At 44.5% G+C, this 15,172-nt stretch overlaps 1 protein-coding gene across 1 annotated transcript in view; it reads right to left on the reverse strand.

Moving 5' to 3' along the window:
* The window catches only part of MRPL40 (mitochondrial ribosomal protein L40), a 32,731-nt gene extending 17,961 nt beyond the window's left edge, over nucleotides 1–14,770 (reverse strand). The window contains exons 1-3 of the mRNA XM_069620058.1: nucleotides 14,610–14,770; nucleotides 3,762–3,845; nucleotides 1,120–1,275 (exon numbers count right to left, since the gene is read on the reverse strand). Coding sequence (XP_069476159.1) covers nucleotides 1,120–1,275; nucleotides 3,762–3,845; nucleotides 14,610–14,656 — 287 coding nt within the window. The 5' untranslated portion in view covers nucleotides 14,657–14,770. The remainder of the gene's footprint in view (nucleotides 1–1,119; nucleotides 1,276–3,761; nucleotides 3,846–14,609) is intronic.
* Between the last annotated feature and the right edge of the window lie 402 nt (nucleotides 14,771–15,172).

The raw sequence follows: 15,172 nt of genomic DNA on the forward strand, positions 1-15,172 counted from the left end.
TGGTATTTTCTGTAAAATGGTGCATGTCGCCAGAAGCACACTTCATATTTGGTGCAATGCTACCACCTAAAGGCCAACCACGCACAGTAATTGCCATTTACTGCAAACAGTTTTTTTGCAATAAATGTCCAAAAAAACATTTAAAAACATCCCCATACATGCGAGCAAGGTATAGTTCCATGCAATTGGTACTCGCCCTTCATAAAATCTCCATGCCAAAGCAAGTGGGCTAGTATGTTTTGCAACCCCTGTGGTGGTTGTGCTCATTTTGTCTACAGTTGGAGTTCTATTTGTAGGTTATCACTTATTTCAAACCAGAAAAATGGCTTTTAAAACCATGGTATTTAACAGCTTAAAATATTAGTTGCAACACATTGCAAGCAACCTATTAGTGGTTCCTATTCATCCAAACAGATTCTACTCTTAAGAGACCAACTATTAAAAAGGTATCACAGTGCAGCCGCATATTACAAGTAGGTTATAAGGATACTGCAAGTCATCTTGGAGTTGCATGGCCTTATAAAGGAATTCCGCTTTCAGGCCTGTTCCTCTATTGGGTCACGTAACTAGTCAGTAACCTGCAAAATCCTTATAATGCATAGTAGGGGGTACGTTATTCTTTACAAGCCTTTTTTTAGAATGGGGCTTCTTCTCGCTTCCAAGTACTCCATTAGGTGGTGTTATTTCTCAATGGTATTAATTTATTGACCTTGGAAAGATGAAGGGCCAAGACAACCATGTCAGGATTCAACCCTGGGCAGCACATGCTGGCCCCCGTTAGGCTAGTACATACATTGTGAGCTAGAGGAGGGCTGATGGGAGGGGTGGCATAACTGGCCATACTATATTCCGATACTAGAGAAGCCACAGTTCGGTCCTTGTGGGGCTGCAGAGAGAATACAAACATTCTTTACAGAAACAAAAATAATGCTCAATCAAGAACACTGGAAAAAGTAAAGGAAATAGCGTGATCTGCAGATAACTAATATCACAACAAATCACATTGTGGACAACTCCCGCCCCCACCCACTCTTCTTTGCCACCCCCTGTGCGTTTTAAATCTGCCTAAAGGCAGCAAAAGCCGAATGTTGCGAACAATCAAGACACAGAGCCACTTACTTTAACTGGACCTTGTGTTGACTGGGGTCAATGAAGTCCTCTATGGGGATCAGCTCTGGAGCCACGCGCTCCAATTTCTTCAGCTTCTTCCGCAGGCGGTCACGGTTCGCACTGTCTCGCTTGGGGTCCACTCGTTTCTTTTTCTTTGGCTCTGCCCTAGCAGTGGAGACACAAAATCAAACAGATCTTCTGAACAACAGACAAAAAGCACCAATTCTCACACGAAGACCCCACCAGAGTGGCGTCACTGGTGTATGCATCGCTGTGTTTGAGTCAAGTATGTTCTTATTGCCTTTGATAGATCTATGTACACTGGCCAAGCACCCGTCCGCCCCCCTACCCGTGCCAGACTAGTCACCTAACCTCCTTCACAGTAGATAATGGGAAACTACAGACAGAAGAAAGAAAAGCTGCATAACCTGTACAAGATGGTGGACATGCATGTATATGTTGTGGCAAATGGCTTTAGAAAGGATGGTGCATGAATACAGGAACCCGGGGGGGGGGGGGGGCGGCAGGTGCATGGCGAGTAGCTAATAGAGTGGATTTCAATTGAGGGGGGATGGATATCGGGTTAGTCCATTGATGGCTACTGCCATGTAAAATAACATGAGCCACCAGTATGCACTACCTTGCATTTGAATAAATTATGCCGCTTTGGTAGGACAGTAGGGTATGTTCTTGAGATACACAATCACATGATGAAAACATGTGTATTTACTGTGCAATAATTGGAGAGTTGCCCTACACTGGTTCCTGTTGGACCCAAACGACTCGGACACACTTTGTGGCTTCCCCTTGGAAACACCTTCCTATTCAAAATCTCCAAATAGCAAGCACCTCTCCAAGGAATGGCTTCACAGAAAGGCTACACACCATGAAGGCTGGGGCTCCTTGAACACGGCAAGATCAGCCCGATCCACAACTGCTTTTTTCCATGCCAGTATGTGCAAGAAATCTGGTTTCATTCCTTTCACTTCTCTGGCTGCAGAGCCAGTTGGCATGTTAGTACCAGTCATTAGACCTTAGGAGAGGTTCTGCACATCCCAGGCTGAAATATGTTGAAAAAAGGGGTGAAAGCAGCCAACCGGGGCTTCCTCTAATCCAGGTATTGCAAATTATTAAAAATCCCACTAGACCCACAGGGAGAGTTCCTTCGTTGACATACTCGACCTAAGAGCGATGCACTCACCCAGAGTTGACTGGTGACAAAATATTTACCAGTGCTATTTGTAAGATGGTGCATGATGCCATAAGCACATTACATATTTGGTGCAATGCTGCCAAGCATGCACAGTGAAGCTTGCATTGGCCAGTTTCTTCAAACTAAGTGTGTTTACAGTAAATGCGAAATAAGTTTCTAACATCCCCATACGCGCCGTCAAGGTAGAGTATCCTGCAAATGGTGCTCGCCCCTCATTAAAACTACTCGCCAATGCTGGTAGTTTTTGCGAGCCCTGTAAGCCATTGTGGGTGAGGGGAGGGCTTAGATGGGTTTCCTCTGGCTCGCTAACAAAATATTTGGATTTTGTGATTAACTATGAAGATTCAGCTTAAGATTCATTGAATCTGCACAGACGATTAAGGAAAAAGCACCAGCAGGATTCACTGGAGGGCAAGGAGATGACACAGAAATGTGGAATTTGACTGGGATAAGGAAAAAAAAAAAAAAAGCAGTGTATGGCCACAGTGCCCACTGACAATGCCCATTCAACACGGACTATATTCTCTCTGCCTGAGCTATGACCAAAGGCTGTGCGCCTGGCCCAGTGTCTACAGGCTCTCTGCGACCATGCCCATTGGACATTTTGGGTGTGTTTGGTGTGCCTTGGGCATGTTGGCCATAACCACATCACATGCCATACACAATGCGTACCTCTTTCCTATAGACCTCATAAGCTTAGGAGCCTGCATATATGTAAAATGTGTACTGTGTTTTTTGCTGTGCCCAGGGCATGGCCGAAGGGCATGCCATGGACACCGTTTAACTCGCCATGACAGGCCAAACCCAGTTGGCATTCTGGGTACATTAGGGTATGACTGTTCACCGTGCATGGGGCACTCTGCCCAGTGAGTACTTTGAGTGTGGTTGTTTGGCCAGGTCACAGACACTGTCCCTCTTGGCCTTTTCACAGGTCAAGCCCTTTGGTTAGTTTCCTCTGGGCATGGCCATGCCTGGCGTGCATTGCAGGGAGCTTCACTTCGCCAGGGCATGACTGGAGACCATGCCCAGACACAGTGACTGCAAGGCATGGACTGCCACAGTACATTAATAAATGGAACACTCTTGTTGGGTACGGCTATGGTATACCTTCTGTAATGGAAACCACTGAAACTCACTTACAAAAAAAGTACATTGAAGGACGGATTGCTTAAACCTCTTATCAAAACCTTAGTAATTCAAAGATTCAACGCAAAGCCCATGAACAACAACGCATGGATAAGGGGGAGATGTGTTGCTTTACTATCAATTTCTCGAGAAATTCAGTGGCTTGTGCTTTATGTTATATTCAATTAAACTTTATGCATTTCTATGGTCTTTATACAGAAGATAAACCACAACATCCTTTCAATTGAAGTATTTTCAGTGGTCTACCTACACAAACAAAATAAAAATGAAGGCCACCAAGACTTCCATTTACCGCATGGGAAGAGATATCCGGAGGTCGAGCAACGACGTCTGCCAGTGGCTCGCTCGCTGCTGTGGGTGCCATGTCCTTTGGAACCTAGAGGAAATCCCACATGAAATGGCAGATCAATGAGGTAAAATGCACACACATCTGGTCTCAAACACACGTAAACAATCCTTTTCTTACTGAACAAGTCATGCACCGTCACTTTGCACAAGAAAAATGGTGTCCTATGATATGAATCATACCGTAGTTATCCAACAATTTCAAAAGAAGATGCAATGGCCATCTATTTGTAGTCTCAGTAGAGGTAGCACAATCATACAGCCAATTAAACAATATTTCTAAAATATGCTATATATGGAAAAAAAATGATTCTATTTTTTCAGATCGAGCTACATAGTTCAGCCACCAGGCTCAAAAAAGACGTAGTTCAACAAATTTGTTCAAGACATTGTTTGAATCAAGATGTTAGACTACAACAGTCACAATTCCTTTGCTCAAATTTGTAAGGTCTTTTATAAATATAAAAAAACTATAGAAGATATAAACCCACATGACTTAAAACCTAATCCAATAAAAATTCAACTATTTAAATTGACAGAATTTCAGAATATCCAAATCATTTAAAGTGAGACACATAGCACAATATTTACAATCCATTCAGCAAAAAAGCACACATAAGATAACTATAAATGCATTAATCATCAACGGTATCCATAGTCAGTTGTCGCAAGATTAGAACAAATCTCATTCAATGCACCTACGTGAATCTAAATGATCAATGGTATGAAAAGGCAATGGTCAACTAGCCTAGACAGCAGAAAGCCTTCCACACATTTAGATGCAAACTGTTCCTTGGCATTCAGACCAACAAACAAGCTAGTTTCGACATGTTCAGCTGCAACTTCATGTGCCAGGTCTTCCTCAGGGCTGAATAAGAAGCATTTATTCTTTTCGGGAGGTATATTTAATATAGCTTCACAACTGGCAGGTAGTTGCCTCTCTCCAAGACCATGGAATGTGCACATATTTGGGAGATATCAAAATTCTGCTCCCAATTCGTATGAATTGGGAAAGTCGGATCATTTGGTGTGGTTGCCGAGCATTTCATACTGCAAATACTGAGCTCCTCCCTAAGAGAAGGTCACTATAGTGGTAAAGCTATGAGACGGTTAGAAAGCAACTTCTGTGTAAAGAAAGAATATGGAATCGGCCTGTAACGTAAGCATGTCATAGCAACGCGATTATGTCATACGCGGGCGTCCCATTTCTCAAAGGCTCAGATCCAATATAGAAATATCGTGACGAGACATGGCACTGGTTCATTCACATAGCATCAGTTTGAAATGCTTTAACAAGGTATGTAATCTGAGGGAACCCCTAGTCGATTAGATATTATTTCTTTACACATAAGTTACCGTTCAACCATCTATGCATAGCTTTACCACTACAGTGATTTTCTCCATTACGCTTTTTTTCTATTTTTTTTATTTTTTAGGAAACTTTCGTATCGCTTCAAGGATAAGGATCCACACAACCAAGACCGTCGCTTCTACTTGGGACCACTAGAGGTCAGTTATAGTCAACATCACCCAATCTTAGGATCTGTATTTGCAAAACACATTGTGATAAGTAAAAGGTCCATTTCATTTTGGCGTTGTGACAAAACATATTGGAGAAGAAAGAAGGAACTTGATAAAGCCGCCTCAGGGATGGGGAACCTGTAAATCTAATATGGCAAGGGAACAACTCAGAATGAAAGGAAGGTGCTTAAGAGACTATACTCAACAGAAAAATATTAACAGTCACTTGATCAGGAAAATAAGGCCCACCAACAGTTGGGAGGAGCTGCAGAATCTAAAAAAAAAAAAAAGACAGTACATTAAGAGAGGAGATCATTCTATGAAGTGGTTTTGGAATGCAAGGGACATTATCGTATTACAGACTTGCGTGAAACCAGAGAACCTTGCAAGAAAAAGCAAGAGGGGAGGCTACAGGAAGAAAGATTCCTTTGGGACTGGTTTAGTTAGTATTAATAGTGACAGGGTCAGGTAGCTTTAGGTTCGGAACAAGGAAATTCTGATTTCCGACTTCCTGTCAACAGACGAGCACCTTAGTTTAATTTACTTAGGAAGGGAATTTCCCTATAGTGACAGGGCAAGCTAGGCTTTTTCTCTCATTTGAAATACAGGGACATATAAACATCCATGCTGTGTCAGACTCCTCCTTCCAACCCACCAGTGTATAGAGAGTGTGCCTCAGCTACCCAGACTGCAGCACTACAAGAGCACAATGTTATGCCTGAATGATACAGCATTTGAACTTCCCCCTCCTTGCTTGCCCTACCTGCCAGGATTAACCCCTGGCAGGTAGGCTATATTTCTCTACCTGTATTCTAAACCTTTAGGCCTACCTATATTATTTCTTCCGTTTAGCCCCTCCAGCCACATTTAAATTACATCACTTGCCCTCTGATGAAGTTCCTGCAATGCCCTAAGGTAATGAAACATATCAGCGTGGCTTGTTAATAGGCATTAATGTAGTCTGCCACCACACAAGATTAGTTTCATTATTTCCTGCATGGTGCAATACCAGTGTTAGAATGATATCTAGAATCCTACATCAATTGCTGAATGTAAGGGGACATTACAGCCAGTTGGCATGTTTGCCAGATGTAAATGGGTCCATGATTTATGATCAAATTTGTGTTATTTCAGAGTAACTTTTTGTGGGGATTGTCACTACATCACATGATAATATTTGTACTTATGTATGTTATTCACGTCTTTATCACTTTAAAAACATGAAATTCTATTAAATGTCACTGAACAGTAGTGAACCAGATACATACAATGTATTCCTCCACGAAACTTCTTTAGAACAGTAGGTACCCATTTTCCCCAAAGACTATCCTTTGCATTTTTTTACACTGGTCCAGTTTTGTCCTCTATGGTGAAACTGATTTAGTTAAGGAGCCGTGGACTGCACATTTAGAACTATACCCGTTGTAAAATATATATATATGTTATTAATACTGTGAGCATCACCTCTTCCCCCAGGGACAGAATGGGTTTATTCTCACAGACCATCTGTCTCTGCTGCACCCATTTCGACCAGAGCCAGTAGGTGCGGCCTTCTTTGTATCCTTTGTAAGGTTGGGTAACACCGCTATCCAGCAGGAGAGCTCATCAGCAGGAGCTAGTCTTGTAAACAGAAAAAAGGCCTTATGCTACACAAAAGGACTATCCTCACACACGGGTGTTGCCTATCAAAGGGCCTTTGGTACTATAGGTCTGTGAAGGAGGCAGGGTTAGTGAAGCCAGAGGGAGCTCAGCACTAGTGGGAAAGAGTTCCACCAACTGGTGTCTCTCTGTACTTAGCTTTCCACCCTGTGTCCACCATAAAGCACTTTGGGTATGATGCAAGAAGGGATGGGACACTTGTTTGTCACAAGAGAAGGATTGGATACCTTAAAGCAGGCTTGCTTTTGTCCAATCAGCTGTGGACTTTTGCATATAAATGAGGGGGTCTCCCAACCCTTCCATGATACACGTTTGGACCATCCATGACTCCAAGAAGGAGCATTTGGACCTCTTTTGGGAGAGTGTACATTCCAAAGCCCTCATCCATTGAGGAAGGGGCAGAGGAAAGATCTGCTCCCCACCCAAACCCAGGACACATTGGGGGCGATGCTGGCTGAGGACTAGGACCTGCCACTCAGCTTGAAAAACTCCCTATGCTGGGAGAGCAGAACCTAAAAAGGACTACCCCAGCAGTGGGACTGACCACACCCCGAGAGCTAAAACAGCCAGAATTCATGTTTCCGCTGTCAATCCACGTCAAGCTACCTTTGAACCATGTTTAACACAGTCAAGCCAACGGGAACCGTCAGTACTGCCTCTGGCAGTCACTGAACTTCGAACCACACTGCTCACATCAAACTAGCCTGACGCTGCATCGCTCCAGCAGAGCCTAGTCGCCTATCCAGCTCAAGAACCAGCTTACTGTGCGCTAGACTCACTGCATCGAACAACCAGGATTTTGCATTGCAGCTCGACTAATCTCTGGATCATTGCATCATTCATTGACTGGAACCAGTGGTAATCATCCTCTCAAAACACGCTCCATCGTGAAACTGCTCCTGGTGATTCATTCAACCTGCACTGCTCGACTGTACCTCAAAACCACATGGATAGCCTGCTCGAAACTGACTAGACGCAGACTTGCAGTCTGCATCAATGTGACTCGGCACCGTAGGACCAGTTACAACCTACAGCACAACTGTTCAAAGCCCAGCTCAATGCTGTCAAACTGCCTAAGATTGGAATAAGGTACCCTGAACTGACACTGTACCTCTGATCAACCTTTCGGGACCTATATACTGGCCAAATCCTTGTTTCACCTTTTTTCCACTAAGGACAGATCCTTTTTCAATTTCGTGTTGCATGTCTTGACTTAGTTTTCCTCTCTGCCAAGTACCCAGAGTGCTGCATCATTATATTCTGCATTAGCCTCTTTTTCCCCTTTTACAGGGGTGTGTTTTAATAGTGTTTTTGATAGCTGAGAGTACATTTGGTGTGTGTAATCAAAAGTAATTTGTATGAGACCTTGATTGGGCATGCTTTTATTTTGGAACTGGTGTACTTTGCTGTTTGGGTTGCTACTGGCTCACATTCACACCCCTTCTCAGAGTAGAGCCTTCCCTCGGCACACGTTAACAGGGAAGGGGGAAAAGGTACATCTCTTAGCTGTACCAGTTTTACCTTTATGATTAGGATCTATTTTTGTTTGTAGAAGTGTGAGAGCTGAGTAGGCGGTTTAGCTACTAGTCATTTAACTCCTGCAGACCAGAAGTAATTTGGTCACACTGGAGAACTGGCATACATAGTTCACAAACACAAGATGTTGATGTCGTTGAGAAGATAAGCAAATGTGAATTCTATGCTGGGGTCCAGAACTTGGTACATAGACGGGTGCAAGGAAGATTTCAAAAGGGAAGAGACATACTGACAGAGTGGATATAGCACTGACTTTTAAACAAGTAAACTATAGAGACACTGGTGTGGCAAGGCTGACCTGGATAATTAAAATAAAATAAAAAAATAAATAAAAACAAGAACCAAAATATATAAAAACACACTTGCCCACAGAATACATAGATATATAGGACTGTCTGGACAACCGTGACAGCAAAGAAAATGATGCTGCCAGCGGTCTATCTGATGGCTATAGGTCCAGATTCTCAAACCCTTTTTGGAGCAATTGAGATGTGCCAAAAACAGTGGCAGCCCAATTCACAAAGGGCATCTGAAGGAGCACATTTTAGATGCGCTCAATCAGATGCCCTTCTGCCCCCCACCCCATCCTTTCGTGCAAATAAGGGGCAGTTTCTAGGCATTTTAAAGCATATACAATCAGGGTGTGCTTTAAAATGTCCAGAAATAAGGGACACCCTCCTGCACATTTTTAAACAGACGCAAGGGGAGGCACATGGCAGGTCAGCCGGGCCTAGTTAGGAATTCTTTTTTGTAAGCGTGTCAGTCCCGGTTTTAAGTGCGCCTGTCACACTAGCATTTATGCAAGGGGGCTGGACAGGGCAACTTTGTGCCACTGTCAAGCCTGCCCTGAAATACTCAGGTCTCCTTTGTGAATATGGTGTCTTGAGGTGCTACTCTGAGAATCTGGCCCATGCTATGTCAAGAAAAGAATGAAGACTTTCTAATCCAAGTCCAACATCTTCACTGGTAAGACATTAGAGGCTTACTGATTAAAACACTAAAGTTCAAAGCTTTCTACTATTCTATCTAAAGCAGGGTTGTCCAACTCCAGGCCTCGAGGGCAAGAAGCATGTCAGATTTTCAGGATGTCCCTCATTAATATTCATGGCCTGTCAAGGATGTTTTAGCCGGACGAAAAAAAATCAACCAAACTGAGAACCTTTGCCGTTTTTGTCAGCAACCTAACCAGAAGGAAACATTAAGGCATCTATTTGTTGAATGCATCATGTTGATTGACCATTGTAAAAAAAAAAAAAATCTCAAAACAGCAAAAGATGCATATCGAATGGTCTCACCTGAGTTTTTAATGGCAGATGATTCACTCTGGTTTTCATACGCAAATCAGACTTGGAGGTATTAGGTTTCTACATGAACTAAAATTGACTGATGTACTTTTAAGTTAAGTCAACCAGTGTCCGATGAATTCTGTTACAGTGTTAGCTTTGTTTATTTGTTGAGATTTTCATTTTACCTTTGTTTGTAATTTTGTATTGTGTTTAAATTGCTTGTTTTAAAAAAAGAAAATGATTAGTTTTATAGATTGTAAAGTTGATTTATATCAGCTAATTCAATAAAAAATAAATTATATTCATGCAATAAATTTGCATACCATGATTCTAAATAAATGCACATTTTTTATCATGAATATTAATGAGGGATCTCCTGAAAGCCCATCAGGATTGTGGACCCCGAGACCTGGAGTTGGACACACACCTGGTCGAAAGGAACACGCTACCAAAGGATAAGACTACATTAAGCTGCTACTCACCAGAACAATTGAGAAAAGTCCAAGGAGTTTGTCACCTCGCCCCATGGGAGGGCACCCCCTTTGGCACTAGGGAGGAGTGCCCACTTTGCTCAACACCCCCTAGGAGACAGGCTAAGCAGGATCCCTCTGGAAGAGACTCCCCTAAGGGGACAGGAACCCCCACTGTGACTTAAGACAGCATCCCTCCCCCCAACACAAACACCTTTATGAGGTTTATAGGAACTAATGGCTAGCATGGGTTCTGACCCACATGTTACTCAATTCTTATGGAAAACCACAAAAGCTGAAAGAACAACCTGTTGGAGGCACGTCAAACAGACCAATCAAATCAGAGGATCCATGAAGCCCGCAGAGTTCCAGGGGGCCATAGTGCAAACTGGGAGTGTGGTTGGTATTAAGATGAAGTTCTAGAATCAGGCCTGGTGGACAGATTTTAGAAAGTCACTCTTTCTTTCTTTCAATTATCGGAGGCGTGGGCGGACCCACGCAGGCGCTTCCCCATCCTAAAGGATGATGTCCACCAGACCCACCAATCATTACTTAGCTTACATAAACTCACAACTCCTCCCACCGCCCCGTCTGCCTCACAAAATCCAACATCACACTGCTCCTCCTCCTGCCTCTCACCCCGTCACCTCCCAGCAAAGTCCTCCCACTCAGCTCAGCCACACCTACCGCAGTCAACCGAACCCTCATCAATTCTCTCTCTTCAACATGTCTCTCACACCTAAGCAAAAAATGTCCCAGTGTCTCAGGCACCCCACACAGTCCCTCGACTCATGCTTCCCCACTCGAAACAGTCATTCAGCCCCACATGCCCTATCCTCAACCGATTCAGCATCACCTCCTCCCCCCTCCTCCATTCCAGACTCCCCGCATCCACCTTCACCGACACTTTTCCACGAACACCAAACCTCCACCTGCCCTTCACCCCACTCACCCACCCCTCCTGCCACTCATCCATGACCTGTCTTACCATCACAGCCTTCACCTCATCCACACTCAAAGGCAACCTCACATCAACCGCTCCCCTCCTCATGATGCTCCCCCGCCGCCAGATCCACCACTCTAGCCATTGTGAACAGGGAACTCAATCAAGGTAGCAATGGAGAGCAGTCAAGGCTATTCTCGGGAGAGTGCGAGTCGGGACAGGGGCCCTCAATGAGTCCACACAAGATGGTACACGATTATTCAATTTAGAAAGATAGGTAAAAAATAGAGTTATTTATTCTAAGCCTTCAAAACACACACTCAAAAATGAAACCAGCAGGTGATATTGGGTTAGATGTGATAACTAACAAATAAATAACAAACAACACTTTTGTCTAAACATTTATAATGAAAAAATAAATTTTTTGATTTTTATTTGGGCCCCCCAATCCACCTGTTTCACTTCATTAATAACCCCACCACAAACCGATCCCCACCCATATTAACCCCTTACCCCACGTATATTTAAATACATTCTAAATAATGTCATTATAAATGTTTAGATCAAATTGCTGTTCGGTTATTTCCACATTTGTTATTATCACTGCATACCGTGATATCGCACAATCCTCAATAATAAAAACATACATTCACCACAGGTTCATAAATACATTGAAATGACTTATTCAACACAAGAGGTAAGTACAATAATGCAATAATGATGGAACCAAGTCCCAAGTGAATTACCCCAAATTTAGCACTCCAATCCCTAAGACGAACGGGGCCTTGTGCCCAAAAGTCAAAGGAGCAACAATGCTGCTCACCAGAATGAGTCTTGCAGGTAAGTTATAGTTTACTTTTGTTGGTAAGGGTTCAAAATACTGTCCAACAATTTTACCAGGTTAGGTAAGTGTTCTCTCGCATTTCAAGCAGTTACTACCCAGGTAAGATGACCAAAAGGCAACGGAATGGAAGGTTTAGGAAACAAAAAGGGATTTATTCTCAATGTTATCCAATGGAGGTCAGGGGGGGGGGGAGAAATGCTTTGCGTTTACTTATCTCTCTAACTCAGATTTCCCTCTGACCGCTTTAGGAGTCTGCTTGCCTGGAGGATAGATTTCCAGTGAGAGGTGCCCAGGAGCTGCAGGGGCAAGGATGGATTCTTCCAGTCGGGGTTAGATGTAGAATGCTTCGGCAAGGAAGAAATGCAAGATTAATTGATGAAGGCCTCTTAAGGACATCTCACAGGACGGAGAAGGCGAGTTCTGGCGAAGGTCTCCAAACACAGGCAACCACAGGTATCCTTCCACTCGCGGTCACAGAAGCTTCTCTAACAAAGGATACCCTGATGCTGCAATTGAGGGATTTCGAGTTTCCTATGGAACCCCATTCTTTTTTGATCCTTTTTGATCCTACCCTGACTTTTTGGCAGGAAGTAGAGCCTCCAGCAAGACTTCCCTTGCCTTTTGCTCATTGGTTATGGAGAACTGATCTGTTCTTCAGTCTATCAGTACTGGGAAACCTTTTTCCTTTTGAATTCTGGGACTAAGATTTTCACTTGTTCTTTGGCCATATTGTTGTGCAGCCTTCTTTCTTCCCGTCTTGCCAGTTCCAGCCACTGCTGACTGTTCGAATGGTGCAGATCATTACCATTGGTGGGCTTGGACTTGCTTCAATGCTTACAGCCAGGATTTCGTATAAGAAGAGGACTCCTGAAGCCATTTCTACAAATCAGCGTTGGAGCCAAGTATCCTGTGTAGAAGATCAGCCGACTGAAGATCCGTGGACAACTCTCGAAGATGCCCAGCATTCCTTCCTGCATTTGGCACAGTGAAGCCCTGCTGCACTACATGATCTGTGAAGACACTGTGCAGTGCTTCAACCCTTGGACTGGTGGGACAAACCAGCTAAGTGTCACTGGACCACCATGTGGACCGAGAAGCTCTCCAGTGGCTACCTCACTAGAATCGTTCCAAATTTTCCGCCTCGGTAGTGGCCAGCTTGTGGTGCAAATCGCTCCCTGGTGAATTTCAGCCTCCCAGCTTCAAAGGAGCCTGCTCTGGAAGCTCTTCTTCAACCACAACTGGAAGGATGCCGCTGTAGCATGTGTACAGTAGCCGGCGTTGGAACTCTACTCACCTCATCTGGTTAAGTGTCCTGCAGAGGTCTGCATCAGTGCCTTCGGCTTTTCTTTATAGCCAAGGGTTGCAATCTGCTCCTGGAATGGACCAGAAGAATCCTTGCACCCACAGCTCTTGGGCACCTCTCACTGGAACCAACAGCAGGAAAACCTAACTCCAGCGACCCCCAGTCGAACCATCTAGTCATCTGTGAAAATCATAGTCAGGGGGGGTGCATAACCACAACGCCCTCTGTTCTCCTTAGAATAAACCTTAGAATCCTTACCATAAAGCCCTAGACCTGGCTCAATGTTGCCCTTGCTTATGCCACTACACTGTCTCTGTGTCATTCTTTTAGCACAACTACATCGCCACTTCCCTCCACCCACCCCCTTTATCAGTAGCCATGCCTCAAACTGCTCCTAAAAATCATTTACTTGATCCAACGCTTCCCTGCAGCTTTGCACCACCTACCTTCACCGTCTGAATGCCACTGTTTTCACCCGGCTCCTGCTTTCTCCGCTAACGGCCCTTGGCCAGCATCACTCCAACCTACCAGCAGACCAACCCCTATCTAGCCCCCCTCCCCCTTTAATGCCCGCCCTTTAACTACTGAACCCCCTTCCTGCCAGGCTTTGCCTTAGTCAAATGAAAACCCACCACTATCACTTATCTTCGTAGTTCTCAACCAGGTTAAGTTTGGGCGTGGGCCCGACGTCCAAACGTAGGCCCAACATGAACTTTCCAATGACAAGCATTATACCAGATGTATACTCTAAACAGTATATAACTGCATAAAATGGATCCTTTTTTTTTTATTTGTTTACTAAAAGGGAACATAAAAGGAAGGTGGGCACTGCAAATCAGTGTTCCCCCTATGCTGAAGAATCCACTGGCCCTCTGCGTAAAATCGGTACCCTGTCCAGCGCCCCAGCTGTCAGCAGCCCCTGCACCCGTGCATAAGGGGTCCCCAGCTGTCAGCAGCCCCTGCACCCGTGCATAAGGGGTCCTGCCTGCAGTTCAGAGCGTGGTGCAGCTGCGCAGCCCTCTTCTACCCTGCCAACTACTCCCCCCCCTTTGGCCTAGCCCCTCCAGTAGGCACCAGACCCTGGACCTGTGCAGCCCTGCAGCCTCCATCGTAGCTCCACCGGCTCTTTTAACCTCAGTATTTGTCCTCACCCCCGCATAACCCTGTGCCCAGCCTGGACATCCCGATTCTTCCCCCTCCTGCCCCCTTGCGCTGGGCCCCCCAAGGACTCACCAGGCCCTGGATCCGGGCAGCAAGGTCCGGCCTGCAGTCCACAGCATGGTGGAGTCCTGGAGTCAAGCTCTGTTCAGCTCCTGTAATAACCTCGTCCCCAGCAGCGCTCCCGGTGTCACATTCTGAGCGCTCCGCCCGGAAACCGCGGCCCGCGAAAGAGTTCCGCTTCACCACGTGTCATGAAAGGAACGATTGGAAGGGGCGGGGCAATAAGTGGCGGGCATTAACATCATATAGAGGACCGCATAACTGTATTTTTCCAGCCTGTGCTCACGCCTCACAGAACGTCACTTAGTCTAGTCCGGGCAGGACTTATAATTCATTTATATAATATATTCAACCAAGAATGCATCGCTCATTTTCAATTGTAATAATGAACAGTGCTGTTAATACTTTTAAGTTTTCTGACACGGTTGGTGCAATAGTTACCATCTGTAATGAATGCAGTATTCTTCCAATGTATTCCCAGAGCGCATGACATTATTTAATTAATTGCAAGAATATTTCTGAAGAATTAATCTTATTTTAAATCAAAGATGCTCTGCTTTCCTTAAACCCTTTGT

Source organism: Ambystoma mexicanum, chromosome 10 (genome assembly GCF_040938575.1).
Source record: "Ambystoma mexicanum isolate Mex_15411 chromosome 10, UKY_AmexF1_1, whole genome shotgun sequence".
NCBI classification, from domain to species: domain Eukaryota; kingdom Metazoa; phylum Chordata; class Amphibia; order Caudata; family Ambystomatidae; genus Ambystoma; species Ambystoma mexicanum.